This window comes from Populus euphratica, unplaced genomic scaffold (genome assembly GCF_000495115.2).
Source record: "Populus euphratica unplaced genomic scaffold, PopEup_1.0 scaffold66.1, whole genome shotgun sequence".
Lineage (NCBI taxonomy): Eukaryota > Viridiplantae > Streptophyta > Magnoliopsida > Malpighiales > Salicaceae > Populus > Populus euphratica.
This window is the reverse complement of record NW_011499944.1, coordinates 265,999-286,641: the sequence shown is the minus strand read 5'-3', so window position 1 is coordinate 286,641 and position 20,643 is coordinate 265,999. Positions and strand designations below refer to the sequence as shown.

The following is a 20,643-nucleotide window of genomic DNA, read 5'->3' as shown; positions in this document are numbered from 1 at the left end:
GTCAAACCTCGATGCCAAACAAATACTAGCTAAATCTTTTTCTTTTACCAAATTCTGAAAATACTTGTCTGTAGGAAAGAATGGGAGATCACAAAAGGGAGTCTGATAAAAAATTTAGAGGAATTAACATTTACCATAGAAGGTCCAGCAACTTGATTTTTCTTTACCTGTGGTGATCTTGGCTTAATATTTTTTTTTTGTTTTCAAGTTCAACGCAATTTTGGAACCACCTGTGCATGATTGTTGTTTTCCTGGAACAGTCTTGGGACATTGTAAATTATGATTTCTGCATAGCCATTTGCTGTTGGGGTTAGCCCAGTTGTCAATTGCAATGAAGTGGAAGCAAGACTTCTCCTATCTCATGCTGTAACAAGTACTACTACAGAAAAAAAAAAAAAAGAATTATATGATTCAACATCACTGCTAAAGGAACAAGTAAAATTGTGATTTCTGCACTGTTTATGTTGTTATTCAAGATCAAGTTCTGATTAAAAAAATGTCTCTCAAGGAGGACTTTTCAGAGCCAATTTTTCTATACTTCATTTCTTGGAAGTAAAGTCAATGACTACCAGTCAATCCCTGATAAATTAATGTGATTTCTATATATTATATATATACACGATTTCGATATCACTGCTGAAAGACAAATAAAATAGTGATTTCTACACTGTTTATATTGTCATTCAAGATCAAGTTCTGATCTCTAAGAGAGTAAACGCATCCTTATGATGCAGTACGTTTATTGTATAAATCTTGATTTGGAGAAAGTTTGGACTATTTCAACGAGTTTATCATTCATTGGATAGAGCTGGGTTGCTTATGAGGTCAGCACACTGATACCTACCGAGATTATGCCAAAATTAGATTCGAAAGTTTCTGTTAAGAATCATTGATATTCAGAAATTATTAAATTAGAGTTTTTTTATAGTTTAGTTCTGTGATTTTAGAGCTTGGAAGCATTACGTTTTTTTTTTATATAGTTACTGAATTTTTATTTTTTTTTGATTTACTGAATTTTTCTTATTTCAATTCATGGAAATAAAGTCAATGGACTGCCAGTTGCATGAAAACATTTACCAGCATCGAGGAAGCAACTGGGATGATATTGACGTCTTTTAATATTATTCTACTTAAAACAGAAAATTTGATTCAGCTCATCAGATTTTGTTGCTTACAATGGCCAATCTTCTCTTCAATAAATTGGTGGAGAGTGCCAAGGCAATTGAAGGTGGTAATCTGGATCTTGCAGAGTCACTTCTGGAGGAAATCAGATATCTAGTTTCTACAGAACCCAACATAGCAACAAGGAAGGTTGTCAAAAACTTTGCAGAGGCTTTAGTCCGGCGAGTCAATGGACTGCATCCTCGATATCCTTTGCCATTAGTACCTTCCTCAAATCTAGAGGACTTCTACAATTATGTATTTTATCCTTTCTACTGGTTTTCTTACTTCACCACCACGCATGCCATCCATGCCTTTCGCACTGGAAATAAACCACTCCATGTTATTGATTTCTCAGTCATGCTATACACCTCTTTGTGGCATGATTTGATGCGAGACCTTGCGAATCAGCCTGGTGTTCTGCCATCTTTTCGGTTGACCAGCATCGTGCCGAAACTGTCAAGGAATTTTAACTATCTACAACAAATACGCAGCAAACTCACTCGAGCTGCTGAACGGCTCCGAGTTGATTTTGAGTTGAGACAAGTGGTGGCCAATAATGCGAAAGAAATCATTGAATGTTGTGTGTCTAAGATCAGAAGGACAAAGGAGGATGAGATGCTAGTTGTGAGATGGTCGTTTTCACTTCACAAGTTGCTTTCACAGGAAGGTGCCCTTGAGCAGGTGCTCTCAAAGGTGAAAGATTTGAAACCAGACATCATGATCATTGTCGAGCAAGAAGCCAATCATAACGGGTCTGATTTCATGGACCGGTTTGTTAAGTCATTCCAATACTACTCCACTATTTTTCACTCACTAGAGGAGGACACCTTCTACCGCGATGTGGATGGCATGGAGTTGTGGAAGAGGAATTTCAGACGGCAAATTGGGAACGTGGTGGCATGTGAGGGCATTGACAGGGTCGAGCGGCATGAGTCATTGTGTCAATGGCAGGAGCGGCTATTGCATGCTGGGTTTCATCCAATGCAACAGTGGTGGAAGAACGATAGGCATTCTCTCCAGTTGAAATACAGAATACAAGAGAAGGATGGACATCCTATGCTATATCGGCATGATTGCCCACTTCTTGTCACCTCGGTTTGGAAACACTCTGACCCATCCCAGTTCAGTGATGGTGAATTACCTTATTCCATTCTTTTCCTTTCTGTTATGTTATCCCCATACCGATGTTTATGCTCATAAGTTTGTGGTTTTAAGAAATGTGGACAACTGGTAATCTCTTTGACAGGTTCTATCACATTACAAGATGTAACTATGTTCCCTCCAGCTGAGAAGTCCGACTTGATGACTTCTTCTGAGTCTGTGGATGAACAAGCAGATGATAGGGAAGACAGTATGTGGTCTCCAAGGGTAGCATTCTAAGTTTCCAATTACTTTCCTCTAGTTTGCGGTTTCAGTTTGAATCTTATTGTTTTTTTATGGAATGAATCCTACATTGTCCTGTAGTTTCTTTAAACAAAATTGGTGAAGATCCGCATCAGTAGCCTAATTTGATTTCTGATACTTATTGTGCTGTTAAAATATAGACATTCATTGATGAAAAATTGGTGACAGTTCTACCTTAATTTGTGAGACTCAATTTAGTTAATCTCATACATTGAAATCTGCTGCTTCTGCTGCTGTTAATTACTGATATAATATTAGAATTCTTTTACTATTCTTTCAGGGCTTTTTGATGGATCAAATAGCTGCTTCAGCTAATCTATATGACATATTGGAATATGTATGTCATGCACATAAGTTTCCACTGGCATTGACATGGATTTCCCATGGTGGGGAGGGTAATGCAAATTCAAATGAGAAACGTATTCTACAGATTGAGGATATGGCTTGCTTTGTAAACAGTTGCTGGAAGAACAGATTTGTTGATGGATATGTGGAGTGCTATATTAAGGAAGGGCAAGGTATTGCTGGTAAAGCACTTCAATCGAATCTGTATTTTGTTCCTCATATTTCTCTGCTGGATGCGGTCGATTATCCATTCGTTGACTATGCACACAAGTATTTCCTTAATGCTGCTGTTGCAATCAAGCTCACAAGCACCTATACCAGCACCAGCATCAACGATTACGTAGTAGAATTTTTTCTCCCTCCTCACTTGAAAGAAAGTTCAGAACAACACCTTTCAATAAATGGACTCCTATGCACCTTGCAGAAGAAATGCGGTAATTTGTGGAAACTTTGGTGTATGGAAACAAATGAGCTTAATGGCTCCAGAGCAATGCTTGGGGAGGTAGGTGTCTCTAGCATCCCACCAGCAGCTGTTTCTAGGAGCTCTCAACTGGTACTATCAGATGGTATTCCAAGCATAAATGAAATCACGGAACTAGACATATCTAACCAGACCAGTGATGGGATGGAAACACATCAGACTCTTGAACAGGTGATTGTCTTAACTGAGTCTATATCATTGTATTTTTGGCTATAAATAGCTTCATGCTTCATGTGGTTAATTATCCTTCTTGTCAATCTCCTGACAGGAAGTCAGAGAACAATATGCAAAGGCTACTCCAGGTATAAATGCTGAAAGAGAGTTGCCTAGCAATGGCAATGCCAACCGAGACATGGTCATTAACAAAAAACGAAAGGTATCCAGTGTGTGGGAGGGATTTAAGAAGCATGAAGGAAAATATGGTGAAGCATGGGCTACATGTAAATATTGTAATAAGCGGTATCGTGCTGAAAGCACGAGGGGAACTTCAAATTTACATAAACATTTACAAAAATGCTTGTCCAAGAGACAGGGAGGAGCAGAACAACAATCATCACCTCTGGTTGAATCTGATGATTTAATAAGTTCTATCCAAAGAAATTTTGTGTTCGATCAAGAAAGAAGTCATCTAAACATCGCAAGAATGATGATTAAGCATGGATATCCACTGGATATGGTTCAGCATGAGTTTTTCGTAACTTTTGTGAAGAATTTGCAGCCAATGTTTCAACTTCATTCGAAAGACATGGTTGAAGCTGATGTTCTTGTTATTTATAGACAAAAGAAGGAGAAGCTCATCAGATGTTTCAAAAACCTCTCTTGTCTGTTCTGTTTAACAATTGAATTGCTGTCGTCTGACGACAGAAAGATGACATACTGTTGCTTGACCTTGCATTTCATTGATGATGAATGGAAGCAGAAGAAGAAGATTCTTGCTTTCAGGAATCTACAGGGCAATTACGATGCAGACACTATACAAGAAATCATTAGAAGTGTGCTTATAGAGTGGGGCATTGGCAAGAATTTGAATTTCATATGGTTAAATATTGCTCCTCCAAATGATCAGATGATCGGAGAATTAAAAAGTAAGCTTTCGGGCCAAGACTCTCTTCTCAATGGGGATGGATGTTTTTTATCTTCTTATGCACAAATTGTTCATCTTCTTATTCAAGATGGACTTTTCGAGATAAAGAGTGTTCTTTGTAAGATTAGAGAATCTATTGCATATGTCAACGGAACACAAGATAGAAGAGAAATGTTTCAGAAGGCAATCAATCAATTGAAGTTGCCAGACAAGAACAAGGCTTCTCTTGATGTTCCTACAAGATGGGATACCACCTTTTCGATGCTCGAGAATGCATTAGACTTGAGAAATGCCTTTGCTTACCTTGAACAAACTGACGGCGATTTCAGAGTGAATCCATCAGTGGAAGAGTGGAACATAGCAACGATCATACTGGACTGCTCGAAAGTGTTGATATTGCATGAGTCCGTATGCAATGCTTCTACAGGCGTAGAAATGTATTTCCTGAACTTTTGTGGTGTCTATAAGAATTTGATACAATGGAAGAGGAGCCAACATGCATTTGTTCGCTCGGTGGCAGATAGAATGCTGGTGAGACTTGATGAGTTTTGGAGCAAGTTTTGCTTGGCTTTGGGAATCTTAACAATTCTCAACCCTTGCTTTAGACTTGATGTTGTGGAGTACGGCTACAGCCAGATTTATGGCAGTGATGCAAACTTATTCTTGCCAAGACTCCAGAACGATCTTAAAAGGGTGTACCATAGATATGCTAGTGACTCCAGTAATCCGGCAGCATCCACTTCCACTCTTGCTGATGTGAATTGCTGCACATCATTTAATCCAACTTCTGAAGATATGCTTCAAGGATTCAAGGCGTGGCAGAAGCGTAAATATGAAAGCAATTCGCTGGATTCGCAGAAGGTTGAACTTGATCAGTATTTAGAGCAACCTCCAGAAAACTTGAGTAAGGATTATAACGTCTTGGAATGGTGGCATGCCAATGCTCCAAAATTCCCAATACTCGGAAGAATGGCTCGTGATTTCTTTGCAATTCCTGTATCAACTATCGTTTCAAAATCTTCTGCAGCTGAAGAAGCAGTGAAGATGAACTCAACCTTTAATCACGTACGTCCTGAAATTGTAGAGGCTTTAATATGTGGGAGGGATTGGCTGGAGAGTCCTTTGCAAGTCCTCTTTTAAAAAAAATCCTCCCATTTCTAGTGTTTGTTTTTTTTTTTTGTGGGGGGTTGCTATTTTAAGTAATTATACTGTTATTATAAAATACAGCTAGAAATATTTTACACATTGGATTTGTGCTGTATATTCAGTGGTATCACTCTTTTCTTGTTTAATGTGGGCATTGTATTTGTCGAAATCTAGAATAGAAGAGTATGTTATTTTTTAAATATATATATATATATATATAAAGAGAGAATGTGTATTTGTTTATATGGTACATTCAACTCATGTAGAGTTTATATAACCATACAACAAGAACAAGAAAAATAAATAGAATAAAACAAATTATACAAAATACTTAATCATCAATTAATTCATTTAATTCCTTGATTTTTTCCTTTTATCTTTTAAGAAAATGATTAAGAATATTTATTTTGATTATTTACTTAACACTCTTTTCTTGTTTAATGTGGGCATGTGTTTGTTATTGTATATTAAGGTTGTATTTGATTAGTGTTCAGGATATAAAGAATAAATATAAAAAAGACAAAAATTTATTTGATTGAAGAGTGAGATTGAGATAAAAATATAAAATAAATTTATCTCCGTGTAATTTTTTAAAAAAAATTAAAAACAAAAAATATATATATAAACATGTTTATTTTTATCCAAATATAATTACCTCTTCTGTCCCGAAACAATAATTGTTCATCATTTCCTTTTCATGTTATAACTAGCAAAGACACTCTCTCAAGAGACAAGAGGAGTGTGAGAACGCCTAGTTTATATCAGGTTTCTCCATAAAAGAAGATCTAATTAATCACCCCACTGGTGTGCAAAAGCCTTACTATTGTTGTCCAACCTATGGTTTAAGAGGATTTAAGCGCGATCCAGTATGTTTGATGCTGGTAGCTTAGTCTGGTGAGACAGAAATTTTAGTATGCTTCATGGTCCATCCTGTTAACATTTGCTGGGCCTGGATTGAATATGTCAATGGAACACGAGAGGAAAAAAGAAACAGTAACAACAGCAGCACCAGAACCATCATCAATTTCCAGTCCTAAATTAGAAAGTATTCTTAGATCATCTTAAGGCAATCCTGCCTTTTGCTAAACTAGTTCTTGAATGAAAACAACATGTGGCCAAACCCCTCCCACCACATAAAAACCCAAGTTCATCATCAAACCTTGGAAAGGTTAAACCAGTGATTTCACCTTATTTTTCTTAATACAAATATTAAACATTAAAATCTGGAGAATCCACATTTCTAATTTCCCGTGTTGAGGTTCTGCTCCAGGCCATAGGACTTTAAAATTGCGTCTTTTAATATTCGAATCATCCCTGCAAACCCAAGTATCCCTTTCTCTATTTTGCTTAAACTCTTCAACGTTTCATGCGTTCAGAAGGGTGGGTTATCATAAAGAGATGGAACGCAGCTGGTCTCTTTATTATTACCACAAGCATACATGTTCACTTGTTTACAGCTCCAAGGTCTTCATTACTAAACAGTGAAATGATGATGAATTTCATTTATTTAAATATTTGACGGAACAGTAAGAATCAAGTGCTTTGCTCAGCGAGAATCCAATTTTCCTCGGACCATTACTGTTGGAAACTTAGGCAGGGCCTCCCATGATACTTACACCACAGGAAACTAAATAAAATCCCAGTCCCAAGCATCATTCACTGGTTGGCATTGATTACTCCTCCATCCAACTCTCTCACAGACTAAACTCCGTCTAATATGATAGTTATATGTTCACAAGAATGGATCGTCAATCAACCAATAAGTGCAAATGAATTGGACGAAGAAATGCAGGTCTTACACCATCTAATATTGAACTTGTGAGAACTAACTGGAGATACATTGTATTCTTCAACATTCTCAACTTTTAAATCAACAAAACATAAGTGATCATAAAATAATATTGAAACTAGAAAAATCAAAATGAATTACATGAGAACCAAAAGGATCAGCACTAAACCTGCAAGCAGAACCTTGAGGTAACGCTCAGACATTCTTCAACTTCTTCATCTTAGAAGGCGGCCAACGACCCTTCTTTCTCATCCTCCTCTTCCTAACAAGCCTATTCCTTCGAAGCCTTATCTTTCTCGCCAATTTCATCTTCATCTTCTGTTCTTCTCTCTCCTGTAACTTTGACTCCAATGGCAACTTATCAACTGCCACAACCTCCTCTTTACTTTCTACAGGAGGCTCACTTGTCTCTGTAGGAGCTGTTCCATCAATATCCGAAGAAGCTCTCACAATAACTGCACCAATTCGGTTTCCACGAATTGGGTTTTGAAACCGGACTCCATTCCAAGTCTTAAACTTTAATTCAAAGGCTTTCACGTCCAGCCTAGAAACTAAAAAATGACACAAAATTCAGATATGGGTCTTGAAGACTAAATTAAAGTGAAAGCTTTAATATTTCGTAATTTTAAGCACAACCCAGATTCAATTATGGGTTACAGCAGCAAAATAAACAAACTTCATGGTAACTAATATAGAAAGCACGAGCACAAAATTCAGATAGGAGCCTTCAAGACTAAATCAAGAGAAAGATAAAATATTTAGGAATTTTCAGCAAAACCCACATTGAGTCGGGGGTTATAACAGAGAAAAGACCAGTCTTCCTAGAGATAATATAGAAAGCACGAGCATCCAAGAACTGGTTGAACTTAGGAAGCAAGTGATAAGTGTTTGATGAAACGGGCTAGAGAGCATGAAGTGAAACCAAATAAGCTTATACTAACAAGTGCTGCAAAGCAGAAATGATAAAATCCACCGTCGATACAGCCCATATTAGCAAAAACTGCAAACATGAGACAAATCTAAAGAAGTGGGTACCTGGTGTTGCAATGACGGCCAAAGTTGGAGATGAAAAGGGGGGAAGTGAAGAGAGCGAGGTGAGAGGATTGGAGAGAAGAAGGGGCATTTTCGTTTTGATTGAAAGGAAATCTGCAATCTTTTTGGTTTTGGGGGTTTCCTAGTTTACGTTGCCTGTGGCATTTCTGTGTGGTTGTTTTGGATAAGTCAAGTGAGCTCTGCCTCGGTTTGCTCTCACCCAGAGAAAAAGACTGAAAGAAAACCTTCATACAAGTTTCGAAACGTTTTCAGACGGTCCTTTGTTTTTCTCTTTTCAATTTGGCTTAATTGTTAAAATTATCCGGAATTTTAGATCAAATTGTACTTTAATTATTATTTTTCGAATTTCATTAACTAAACTGTTTTTGAAGATTTTTTTTATTAATTTCAATCACAGGTAATAATTTAGAAACATAATAGGAATCAGGAGAAATATGTAGTTTGAAAAAAAATATAACAGAGACAAAAACATAAATAAAAAAAAGTTTCTTTTTTTACCAAAAAATAGTTTATGATATTTGGATAACAAAATTAAAGTTTAGAAAGGAGCTTACTTTTACAAAGAATTTAAAATGATTTTGAATAATATAACCTTTTAATTTCTACATCTTTTTTCTTCTATTATTCAAAATATAAATCTTATTTACATTGTTAGTTTTGAATAGTGTTATTTATATTAAAATACATGTTCTAATGAATCTTTTAAATGAATTAGTGGCTATCATAAGACATTTGATATGGATATTACTAGACAAATATTTTTATTCTATTTAGTAAGGGCTGAAAAATTAATTTACAATAATATAACAATCATTATTATGATTATTATTTTTACTTTGATGGATAGATGAAATAATGCAAACATAATTTTGCTGGTGTGAAATGAAGGGAATTGATGTATAATGCTATCTAAATTTGTTTATTCACATATTAATTATTTTGATGAAAACAAATAAATATTTGCAATTAGAAGAAATTTTTATAAACACCTTAAAATATTTGCTCTGGCCTTGAAAGCTTGTTATAGCTGCTGGATGTCTACTTTCAATGTCAATTGGTCTGAACCTAGTCACATAATGTTTTTAGCTGGGCTTTGTTCTCGGCCTAAATTACCTCAATTATCTTCCACAATATGGAGGCCACTGTATAGGTCATAATTATAATAACTATGATACTTAGATTTAGATTGTTTTAATGTATTAATATAAAAAATATTATTTTTTTATATTTTTAAAAAATAAATACAATATAAAAAATATTATTTTTTTATATTTTTAAAAAATAAATACTTTAAAAAATAATTATTACCATATTTTCAAACACTCTCTTAATCTATAATTCAGTTGTAAGTGAACTTTGATTAATTATAAACAATATTATTTTAAATTTATAAAAAAATATTTGAAGTAATTTCTTTTTAAAAAGTGAAACAAATCTCACTTAGATATTAACTAATCAGCTAAAACATAGATTGATCTAATAAGTTAATTGAGTTTTAATTGTGTCAATTCTTAGTTTAATTTTTTATAAAATTCAATCTAATTTGATATAAAATTTCACTTAGATTGATCCACCGATTTTTATAATAATAGTTTAGGCCAAAAATTATGGTGTAGTGGGTTTGTGGCAGTTATGTGAGGGGATTTTAGCATGATAATACATTTTTATACATCACTCCGGGATTGCAACTACACATAGAAGAATCGAAGTGCTGGTTTTTATTATCACTGAATTTTCAGTAATTAAGCATTGAAATTATACATGGAATACTTGAAAATTATTTACCTTTGTGCACCATCACCTTCTTTCTCATAATTAAAAACATCACGTCACTTGCTATTTGTTTTCATTTCAGAATTACTTTCCAGCCTAGTTTTTAATGTTCACGCAGACTACAGATTATATGCGCATTCTGATTTTTTCACTCTGCAAACAACATCTTGTTCTTGGAAATAAAAGAGAAGGTCAGCAACTACCTGTGAGGATCCAAACATGAATCAATTGCTGAAGAAAAAAGAAGAAGAAATAAAATAAACAGATAGCTCACACTTAAATATCGAGCAAAAAGAAAATGAAAACATGCTTTCAGTTAGGGCTGTCCAACCAATCCTTTCCACATATCAAAGCCTCAGCTATCTCAGGTCGAACACAGTCAGGTTGAACTTAGGAAGCAAGTGATAAGTGTTCGATGAAACGGGCTAGCGAGCATGAAGTGAAACCAAATAAGCTTATACTAACAGGTGCTGAAAAGCAGAAATAATAAAATTCACCGTCGATACAGCCCATATTAGCAAAAACTGCAAACATGAGACAAATCTAAAGAAGTGGGTACCTGGTGTTGCAATGACGGCCAAAGTTGGAGATGAAAAGGGGGGAAGTGAAGAGAGCGAGGTGAGAGGATTGGAGAGAAGAAGGGGCATTTTCGTTTTGATTGAAAGGAAATCTGCAATCTTTTTGGTTTTAGGGGTTTCCTTGTTTACGTTGCCTGTGGCCTTTCTGTGTGGTTGTTTTGGATAAGGAAAGTGAGCTCTACCTCGGTTTGCTCTCACCCAGAGAAAAAGACCGAAAGGAAAACCTTCATACGAGTTTCGAAACGTTTTCAAACGGTCCTTTGTTTTTCTCTTTTCAATTTGGCTAAATTGTTAAAATTATCTGGGAATTTAGATCAAATTGTACTCTAATTATTATTATTTTTTAATTTCATTACCTAAACTCATTTTAAAAATAAATAATTTTTTTAATTAATTTCAATCATAGGTAATAATTTAGAAACATAATAGGTATCCCAAAAATATATGTAATTTGAAAAAATAAACAGAAACAAAAAATAAATAAATAAAAGTTTTTTTCTTACCAAAAAATAGTTTATGATATTTGAATAAGAAAATTAAAGTTTAGATAAATAGTAGCTTACTTTTACCATAGAATTTAAAATGACTTTGAATAATTTAACCTTTTAATTTCTAGATCTTTGTTTTTTTATTATTCAAAATATAAATCTTATTTATGTTGTTAATTTTGAATAATGTTATTTATATTCAAATACACGTTCTAATGAATCTTTGTTATTTATATTAAAATACATGTTCTAATGAATCTTTTAAATAAATTAGTGGCTATCATAAGACATTTGATACGGATATTACGAGACAAATATTTTTATTTTATTTAGTAAGGCCTGAAAAATTAATTTACAATAATATAATGATCATTATTATCATTATTATTTTTATTTTGATGGCCATCATGATTTTTTTCTTAAAAAGATTAATGTAAATATGATTAACATAATATCATAAGTGAAATAATGCAAACATAATTTTGCTGGTCTGAAATGAAGGTAATTGATGTATAATTCTAGCTAAATTTATAATTTTTAAACCCAATTCAATGATCGATCGGTATAATAATTAGATCATGAATCAAATAAGTTCACAAGTCAACCTAAAAAATCTAACGCAAGTTGCTGCTGCAGCAGCAACAGCAAACCCAATATTCAATACTTTTAAATTTTCACTTTCATCCTTTAAAATGTCAACCACCATCTTCTGTTCATCATGGCATCACTGGACCGAAACATTTTTAACACCAATGACAACATTCTCATATCCTTTAACACCAGTAAACAATCCAACCAACTCATCAAGTAACCCAACCATTTCATCCAAATTATCATTTGGGTTTAAGAAAGAATCGATGCTAGATCAACTAATTAAGAACTACAAGTTCAAAAAAGAGACAGAATAAAGAAGAGAGAGAGTGAAAGAAGAAGAGTCATGAAGAGAAACAAGCAACATGAACTTCATCTAACCTTATTCGCAGACTTGAACCAGTATGGCTTGCCTTGATGTCTTCTGCTCCTCTGCTCTGCTTCGCGAATCACAACTAAATGGCTTTGAAGATTTACGAGATTAGGTAATTTAGGTTTTGTCATTTCTGTTCTTTTATTGTCAAACCGCAGACATCCCATCTACTAGAAAATATGAATGTTGGTTTGGACATTTTGTTCACTGTGATCCATATTCCAACTTTGATGATCATTCAAACAAAGTAACAATAATTTTGGAGAAATTGTCTAAGATGCAATTATTGGAAAAATTGAGAGATTTTATGAATTTCTCGGGAATTAATGAATAAGGCAAAAACAATGTTGTTTTATGTGCATGTAAAAGTCGGGTCTCAGCTGGGTTTAACTAGGTCGTTCGGTTCTCAAGTCGAACCTCCGGGTTGACTGGATTTCACCAGGTCAATTCCCAAGTGAGGTTTTACCTCCACCTGGACCGGTTCCAGACCCGGGTCAGCCAGGTCCTGAATTGACTTGTCGGAACAGTCCGAATTTTAAAACTCTAGCTAAATTTGTTTCTGACATATTAATTATTTTGATAAATACAAATAAATATTTGCAAGAAAGGAGAAATTTTCATAAACACCTTAAAATACAAAATACAATATCATAAAATTAAGCAAATAATGAGTCTTCGTCACTTCAGGTTCTTATGTCCAGTACTATTCTTCTACAACATCCAAATCAGATATGCTCAGCCTGGTTGACCCTGCGGCATAGAAAAATAATGTACCTTGTTACTTGTTATTTGTTTTCATTTCAGAATTACTTTCCAGCCTAGTTTTATTGTTCATGCAGACTGCAGATTATATGCGCATTTTGATTTTTCACTCTGCAGACAAATCTTGTTCTTGGAAATAAAAGAGAAGGCCAGTGTTTACCTGGGAAGAACTTATTTCACAGTACTAGCAACTACCAGTGAGGATCCAAACATGGATCAATTGCTGAAGAAAAAAGAAGAAGAAGAAGAGATAAATGAACAGATAGCAGAGATATAAAAGCATCACACTTAAATCGAGCAAAAAGAAAAGGAAAACTTACTTCCAGTTAGGGCTGTCCAACCAATCCTTTCCACATATCAAAGCCTCGGCTATCTCAGGACGAACACCGTCATGGACTGATGCCATCTTCATAACCTCTGATGAATTGGAAATGACAGTTGACACTGGAATTGCTAAGAAATCACGAGCCATTTTTCCCAGTATTGGAAAATTTCGAGCATTGTCTCGCCACCAAGCTAATATGTTACCATCCTTATCCAAGTTCACTGGAGGCGGCAGTTGTAGATACTGATCAAGCTCATTCCGTTGTGAGTGCACCATGTTGCGTTCATACTTACCCTTGCGCCACTCTATGAAACTAATATCAGATGATGTACGAGGACTCACGTCAGCCATGGCAGAAGAAGAGGGTCCCTGACTGCTGATGTCCTTTGCATATTTATGGTATGCACATTTAAGATCGTATCGGAATCTGGATAAATGCAAGTCAGCATCACTGCCGTATATCTGCTGGTAGCCATACTCAATAATGTCCCATTTAAAGTACGGGTTAAGAACAACTGAGATTCCCAAAGCCAAGCTAGCTTCTCCCCAATACTCGTCAAGTTTTCCCTTCATTCTATTTGCCATAGCACGAACATACACGTAATCACTCTGTTCCCACTTAAGCAAATTATTATAAACATCACAAACATTCAGGAAATAATGCTCTCTGCTTGTTGGATTGCATGTTGACTTGCAGAACTCCTTCAAGCACTCACATATGGATGTTGCCTTGTTCCATTCTTCCGCAGATGGATTCACTTTGAAATCACAATCAAATTGCTCTAGGTGGTTAAATGCTGTTCTAAATTCCAATGAATTCTCAAGCATAAGAAAGGTGGTGTCCCATCTCGCGGGAACATCTAGAATACGCATTTCCCTGTCCAGCAAACTCCCATCATTAATTGCCTCCTGGAACCTCTGCCTTCTAAGTGAGCTTCCGTTGACGTACTCTATACATTCTCTTATCTTATAAAGCACACTCCTTATCTCAGAAAATCCATCTTGAGCAAGGAGACTGAGAATTTGGGCATAACTAGGAACACAGAAAAGATGTCCATGGATACGTGGGGCTTGATCAGAAACCTTACTTCTTAATTCTCCAATCATGTGATCATTTGGAGGAGTTATATCCAGGACTATGAAGCGAACGTTCTTGTTGATGCTCCACTCTGTAAGCACACTTTTAAAGACTTCATGTACAGTCCCCATGTCATAGTTGTACCGTAAGTTCCTGAAAGCAAGAATCTTCTTCTTCAGCTGCCATCCATCGTCAATGAAGTGCACGGTGAAGCAGCAGGTCATCATTTTGTCAGTAGATGACCACAATTCAAGTGTTAAACTCAAGAGAGAAGAGAGCTTATCAAAACAATTGATGAGTTTCTCCTTCTCTTGCCTGCAAATAGCGAGGACATCATCTGTAACCTCGTCCTTTGAATAAAGTTTAAACACTGGCTGCAAATTCTTCACAAAAATTTCAAAAAACTCATGTTGAACCATTGCCAAGGGATATCCATGCTTAATCATCATTTTTGCAATGTCTAGACGACTTCTTTCTTGATTTATGACAAAATTCCTTTGGATGACGCTAGTACTCAAGTCACCTGTCTCAACCACAATTTGCTTCCCTGCTTCGTCCTGTCTGCTTGGCGAACATTTTTTTAAGTGCTTAAGAAAATTTGAAGTTCCTCTTGTGCTTTCTGCTCTATACTTCTTCTTACAATATCTACATGTGGCCCATTCTTCCCCATTTTCTCCCCTATGCTTAACGAATCCGTCCCACACAGTTGATATCTTTCTTCGTTTATTAGTACTCTGGAGACCACTAAGCGATGCATTCTCACCATTCAGAGCAGGTGCGGGTATAGCAGATTGTTCATGGACGTCCTGTCAAGAGATAGGGAAGGAGGATGTTGGCAGCATGAAAGCCAATTCCAGTCAATAATATTGGCAGATTGTGTCTTCTTGAATAGTTGAACATACAAGCAAAACGGAGGCAAAATGGATTTTATTATATGCGAATTATCAAATGTAATTTATCTACTGAACAATAATTATTCCACCCTTGCGCAATCTGCGGAAGGAAATCTGCCACATAGAAAGCTGTGATTGGACACATTATGGGTGTCCATTCAAAACAGAGGGTCTTTTTTATCCATCTGACAAGGCAGATTATTGAAGGATTATTTGGAAAAGTAGTTTAATATGTTTAAAAAATTATTTTTTTATTAAAATTTAATATATTTTATATATTATAAATCGTTTTAAAGTATTGATGTTAAAAAAAATTTAAAAAAATAAAAAATTATTAATAAACATTTCATTATAAAAAATTATTTAAAAAGTAATCACTACTACATTACTGTTACTGTTGGCTAGAATTTTTTATAATGAATCACAAACAATTTATTTTTATATGGTTTGAGTTTTAATTTTAATATTATTAAAGGGTTTATTTTTTTAATATTTTTAAATAAAAATGAGTTAATTTAAAGTTTCTTAATCTAAATAACTAGAATCCAATTTCTTAGATACCAGAGCTGCCTAGAATTTTTTATAGCAAATGATGCGTAGGCTCTATTTATTTGTTAAAAATAATTTTTTAAAATATAAATTATTTTTTAATATTTTATAATGTTATAAAAAATAAATTAAAAAATATTTTTTAATGTTTGGCTATATCATAAAAAAAAATTGGAAAATAATTTGTTAATATTTTATTTTTTTAAAATTTATTAAAATAATAAAGAACAAATCTTATAAATTAAAAAGTTGAATAAAATAAAGATTAAATTTGATAAATAAAAAACTTCAATTAAAAAAATAATATAAAAAATAAATAACAATAATATAAAAAATAAATTAAATCAAATTATAAAAAAATAAAATTAAAAATAAAAAATTTCATATAAAATATATAGCAATTAAAAGTTTAAAAATCAAATTTGATATAATAAATAAATAACATGATATTTCAATTTTTTTCATAATTTTTAAATGGTGTTATTCATTAAAAATATTTTTCAAATGACATGTATGCTTGTTTGTTTGAAAAATAATTTTTTTAAATAAATTCTTGAAAAATAAATTATTTTTTAATATCTAATAATATTATAAAAAATAAATTAAAAAATAATTTTTAGTATCATGAAAAAAAACTGGAAAATAATAAAATTAAATGAGAATGCTTTCCAAAAGGATCAAATATGATAAATAAAAAAAAAATTAATTAAAAAAAACAAATAATAATCTTATAAAATGAAAAACAAATAATAATCTTGTAAAACGAGAGAGTATAGAAGAGCACCTGTTCAAGAAGCTCGCGTGTTTCTTCTGCTTCAATGCTGGTTGCGTTCAATCTAGCCTCATTGATGTCTCTAACCCCAAGTTTCCACAACTTTAAACATTTCCTCTGCAATGTACGCAACACCTTATTTATCAAAAGTTCTCGTTCTGAAGTCTCTTTCATGAGTTCAGGGAGAAGAAATTCCAATACGTAATCATCCTTGCAAGGGTGGGTACTTGTTAGCCTTATTGCAAAAGCAGCGTAATTTTTTCTGATCCACCGGCTAATTGTTCCGCAATCATCACAAGGGAATTCAGCTGGATTAAGCACGGAAATGTCATGCTGGATATGAATATTAGATTGAAGTGCTTTTCCGGCGATACCTTTTCCTTCCTCCAGACGATGTTGTGCATATTCTTCCACAAATCCATCCATTAACCAGTCATTTACATAGCAAGCGCTATCATCAATACATAGAACACGTTTTCCCTTTGAATTTGTATTACCATCTTGGCCATAGGAAACCCATGTCACAGCCAGTGGTAACTCATGTAGATCACATATATATTCCAATATGTCATATAACTTAGCTGAAGCAGCTATTCGATTAATTGAAGAGCCCTGTGTGATCAACGACACCACTAATGGCATCAACATAAAAAATATTTATCACAAGCAGTGGATCAAACTCTTTTAGATTGATTTTTTTGCCATTTATCAAAGCAAGAATTATATTCTAAGCTTCTAATTTATGTCTAACGAATTTGAAGTTGTTGCAATCTCTCCATGCCATAAAGATAAAACTATGAAATTTGTTAAATCTCGGAAACAGAGAACGATACCTGTGTGGACCATAAGTTTCTATCTGCCATTATGAAAGCTAGAGAATCATTTTCTTCATCATCCTCAGACTCAGAGGAGCTCGCCATCCCTTCTGAGTCGTCAACTCTATCTTGCATTGTGTAAAGACCTGTCAACATGTTTTTCCAGTAGCCTAAAGTGAAAATACACACAACGAATTTATTGATGGATAATTAGTATAACAAGAGAAGAGAATGGAAAGGATGGAATTGGATTATTCACCGCCACTGAATTGAGGAGGATCAGTGACCTTCCAAACTGAGGCTACAGCTACCGGAAAACCGTGCCTGAGTAGCAGGGTATGCCCTTCCTTCTCTTCGATTCCAAATTCTTTAAAATTAGAAAGATCTTCCTCCAACTTGTCTACCTGTTGGGGAACTGGACAAAACCCAGCCTGAGATAGGCGATTTTGCCAGTGAGCAAATGACTCAATCCGCTCGACCCGGTCAACGCCCTCACATGCCACCACATTCCCAATCTGTCGCCTGAAATACATCTCCCATAAGGCGTTGCTACCATAATCTTCCTCCAGTGACTCAAAAATAGTGGAGTAGTATTGGAATGATTGTTCGAGCCGCTCCGAAAGACAAGGGCTGTTAAGATTGGCTTCTTGCTCAACAATTACCATGATGTCCGCTCCCAAATCCTTCACTTTTGAAAGCACTTGCTCCATTGCCCCATCTTGTGCAAGCAGTTTGTGGAGTGTAAAATTCCAATTCACAACCACAATCTCATCCTCCCTTTTCCTTCTGAGTTCGGAAATACAATTGACAATACCATACGGAATATTGCATATCAAGTGCCTCAATTCCACATTTCCGCCCTCAGCCCATCCCCACAATTCCACATTTCCGCCCTCAGCCCATCCCCGGTGGAAACGGGGATGGCAAGAGTGTTTTGACAGTTTTGGTGAGATACTGCTTATTAGGACTGATTGAAGGCCACCATAATGCTGTTCGAGTTCTTTAATTAAGTAACGCCACCGCCAATAATCGCCGAAATTGGAGAAGTCAATAATGTGGAGTCGTTTATTTCCCGAATTCAAGGCATCAGCAATGGCATGTTTACTGGTGATTCTAGCAAACGCGTAGAAAGGAACATACATGCATGCGGCTGATAGCAAGGGAAAAATACATGGAGGACGAATTCCATAGGCTCGCCGGACAAGAGCCTCAGCGAAGTATTTGACAACTTTCCTCGTCCATATGCTCTCTTCTTTAGAAGCTAGAGATTGAATTTCTGCCAAAAGTGAATCTGCAACATTCAGGCTTCCACCTTCAATCGCCTTAGCACACACCACCAATTTGTAAAGGAGAAGATAGGCCATCGAAGGCAACAAGATTTGATCAATGGAATCGGAGGGCAAATGACTCTTTCACTCTTCGCTTCTTATAGTCAACCCCGTTTGCTTCTGGCATACGTTCCTTCGTGGAACCTGCAGTTCACTTTGAAGATAGCGTCATTCAACTGGACCTCCATTCCATCAGATCTGTTCACTTTTTAAAAAAGGTCTGAATTAAAGAAGCTCTTAGTGGACATGTGTTGCAATCTTGGAAGGGCATGTGTTGAGATGGCTTGTGTGGTTCTCAGAAATCAAAGGAAAAATCTTACAGAATCATGGTGATGGAGGGACCCATTGATTGAATTGGTATATGCCCATCATTGTTAAGTATACAACTTGAGAATCAATTTCGTTTTAATTTTTAAACACACTTAACTTCGAGATAACATATTGTTTACATTAGAAAAAACCATTGAATTAATGATATGTAAAAAATAAATTTAAAATCTCACTAATTAAACTCTACTCCTCACAGTTTTTCTCAAATCATTATTTGAATAACACCAACGATTTCAACACAAATTTTAAAAACTACTTTTAAAAATTTCTTGACAGAGAAATATTACATTCGAACAGAAAGTTCAAGTTTTCTTTTTTGCACTCCAATTTTCTTGAAAATTAAAATATTAATTAATTTTTAAACAGCCTCTTCCATCCACTGTCAACCTTAGAGGCTGCAGGCCCTCCTTTCACCATCGGTAAGATAACATCAAATATGGTTCCTCATGGATGAAAAATTCTTTAGCCATGACTTGACAGTCACACAACAGGTTTGACATTGAACACTACATATTTTTCTAATCTGATGATCACGAGAAAGAATCACTCTGTGGCGTCCTGATATTGTGTGATTCTGTTAACCAATCACATGAAGTTCGAGAATATGAAGAGAGTACAACATCCTTCCTTTTTTTTTAATTAAAAATATAATTCTTCACTGTTTTTAAAATGATTTTTCTATTTAAAGTAAAATTATTAACTAATATCTCTCAATTATCCGACAATAAACTTAATAAATTTAGTATTTACATTTCATCAACTAACTCCAGATTCATCAATAACAGCTGATTCAAAAATCCTTGAAATATATTTATATGCAACGAAGCATCTTCACCATCTCTATACTTCAAATTCACAAAGTTTATAATTACGAAAATCTTGTTTTGTGCACTCTCTTTAACAAATGTTTCTTTCAACATCTTCCAAACTTTATAACAATCATGTTCTTGAGAAATATGATTAATGGACTTAGAAGATACCCATTTTCTAACATTAGCAATAGTCTTTCTATTAAGTCAATTCCATTTTGCATCATCCATATCATCAGGTTTTATTCATTTACATTCAATCAGCAAAACCAAATAATCCATTTTGATAATTGATTTTTTTTTTTTTACTCTAAAACTTTTTTAACTGCAAAATAATGAATTTACCCTGATAAATAATCATTTCTTTACCAGTTTTAACATGTTAAATTTGATTTTGACTGCAAAACATCGGTTTTGGCTTGTTCTGATGGAAACTTATTTTTACCATAAAATAACATATTTTACCTTCATAAATTGATTTTGATAAATTTTGACCTAACAAACTTGATTTTAACTATAAAATTATGGTTTTGGACCATTTTAATAGGATACCCGACTTCAATTGTAAAATTAATCAACACCAAGATTTTAACATGGAAAACTCAATGCGGGAAAAACCACGGGACTGTAGTCCACCTAAAAACTTCCAGTATCAACAAATAATGGTTCACAATTATTCTTCCTCAGATTCAACTAAGGGATACAACATATAT

General features: G+C 34.5%; 3 protein-coding genes across 11 annotated transcripts; 1 reads left to right on the top strand and 2 right to left on the bottom strand.

Moving 5' to 3' along the window:
• Positions 1 to 655: 655 nt before the first annotated feature.
• On the top strand, positions 656 to 5,779 carry LOC105137379 (uncharacterized). Its single transcript, XM_011043107.1, has 5 exons — positions 656 to 824; positions 1,140 to 2,296; positions 2,411 to 2,532; positions 2,849 to 3,565; positions 3,663 to 5,779. The coding sequence occupies exons 1-5, from the start codon at positions 820 to 822 to the stop codon at positions 5,616 to 5,618; spliced, it is 3,957 nt and encodes a 1,318-aa protein (XP_011041409.1). The 5' UTR covers positions 656 to 819; the 3' UTR covers positions 5,619 to 5,779.
• A 1,623-nt stretch (positions 5,780 to 7,402) lies between these two features.
• Positions 7,403 to 11,037, bottom strand: PSRP5 (plastid-specific 50S ribosomal protein 5). 2 transcript variants are annotated; one of them, XM_011043031.1, is made up of 2 exons: positions 10,799 to 11,037; positions 7,403 to 7,964 (listed from the first exon to the last, which is right to left on the bottom strand). In XM_011043031.1, the coding sequence occupies exons 1-2, from the start codon at positions 10,884 to 10,886 to the stop codon at positions 7,609 to 7,611; spliced, it is 444 nt and encodes a 147-aa protein (XP_011041333.1). In that variant the 5' UTR covers positions 10,887 to 11,037; the 3' UTR covers positions 7,403 to 7,608. The 2 variants fall into 2 exon arrangements, with proteins under 2 accessions (XP_011041333.1, XP_011041332.1); XM_011043030.1 differs by lacking the exon at positions 10,799 to 11,037 and adding an exon at positions 8,449 to 8,707.
• LOC105137325 (zinc finger BED domain-containing protein RICESLEEPER 2-like) lies at positions 10,162 to 19,007 on the bottom strand. 8 transcript variants are annotated; one of them, XM_011043035.1, is made up of 6 exons: positions 17,723 to 19,007; positions 17,482 to 17,633; positions 16,661 to 17,266; positions 13,348 to 15,240; positions 12,102 to 12,104; positions 10,162 to 10,442 (listed from the first exon to the last, which is right to left on the bottom strand). In XM_011043035.1, exons 1-4 carry the CDS (start codon positions 18,825 to 18,827, stop codon positions 13,348 to 13,350), a joined length of 3,756 nt encoding a protein of 1,251 aa, XP_011041337.1. In that variant the 5' UTR covers positions 18,828 to 19,007; the 3' UTR covers positions 10,162 to 10,442; positions 12,102 to 12,104. The 8 variants fall into 8 exon arrangements, 7 of the variants coding, with proteins under 7 accessions (XP_011041337.1, XP_011041342.1, XP_011041341.1 ...); XM_011043040.1 differs by lacking the exon at positions 12,102 to 12,104 and adding an exon at positions 10,550 to 10,622 and having other exon boundaries at positions 13,425 to 15,240; XR_844549.1 differs by lacking the exons at positions 10,162 to 10,442; positions 12,102 to 12,104 and adding exons at positions 12,908 to 13,019; positions 13,192 to 13,254 and having other exon boundaries at positions 13,352 to 15,240; positions 17,723 to 19,006.
• Positions 19,008 to 20,643: the final 1,636 nt, after the last annotated feature.

Excerpts from the sequence above, each read along its gene's own strand:
- LOC105137379 (XM_011043107.1), top strand. Across the intron at positions 2,297-2,410 it reads CCCATCCCAGTTCAGTGATG|GTTCTATCACATTACAAGAT; the intron begins GTGAATTACCTT and ends TCTCTTTGACAG. Across the intron at positions 2,533-2,848 it reads ACAGTATGTGGTCTCCAAGG|GGCTTTTTGATGGATCAAAT; the intron begins GTAGCATTCTAA and ends CTATTCTTTCAG.
- PSRP5 (XM_011043031.1), bottom strand. The coding sequence starts at position 10,886 with ATGCCCCTTCTTCTCTCCAATCCTCTCACCTCGCTCTCTTCACTTCCC. Across the intron at positions 7,965-10,798 it reads GGCCGTCATTGCAACACCAG|TTTCTAGGCTGGACGTGAAA; the intron begins GTACCCACTTCT and ends GTCATTTTTTAG.
- LOC105137325 (XM_011043032.1), bottom strand. The coding sequence starts at position 18,827 with ATGGCCTATCTTCTCCTTTACAAATTGGTGGTGTGTGCTAAGGCGATT. Across the intron at positions 17,634-17,722 it reads TCCTCCTCAATTCAGTGGCG|GCTACTGGAAAAACATGTTG; the intron begins GTGAATAATCCA and ends TTTTCACTTTAG. Across the intron at positions 15,241-16,660 it reads CACGCGAGCTTCTTGAACAG|GACGTCCATGAACAATCTGC; the intron begins GTGCTCTTCTAT and ends ATCTCTTGACAG.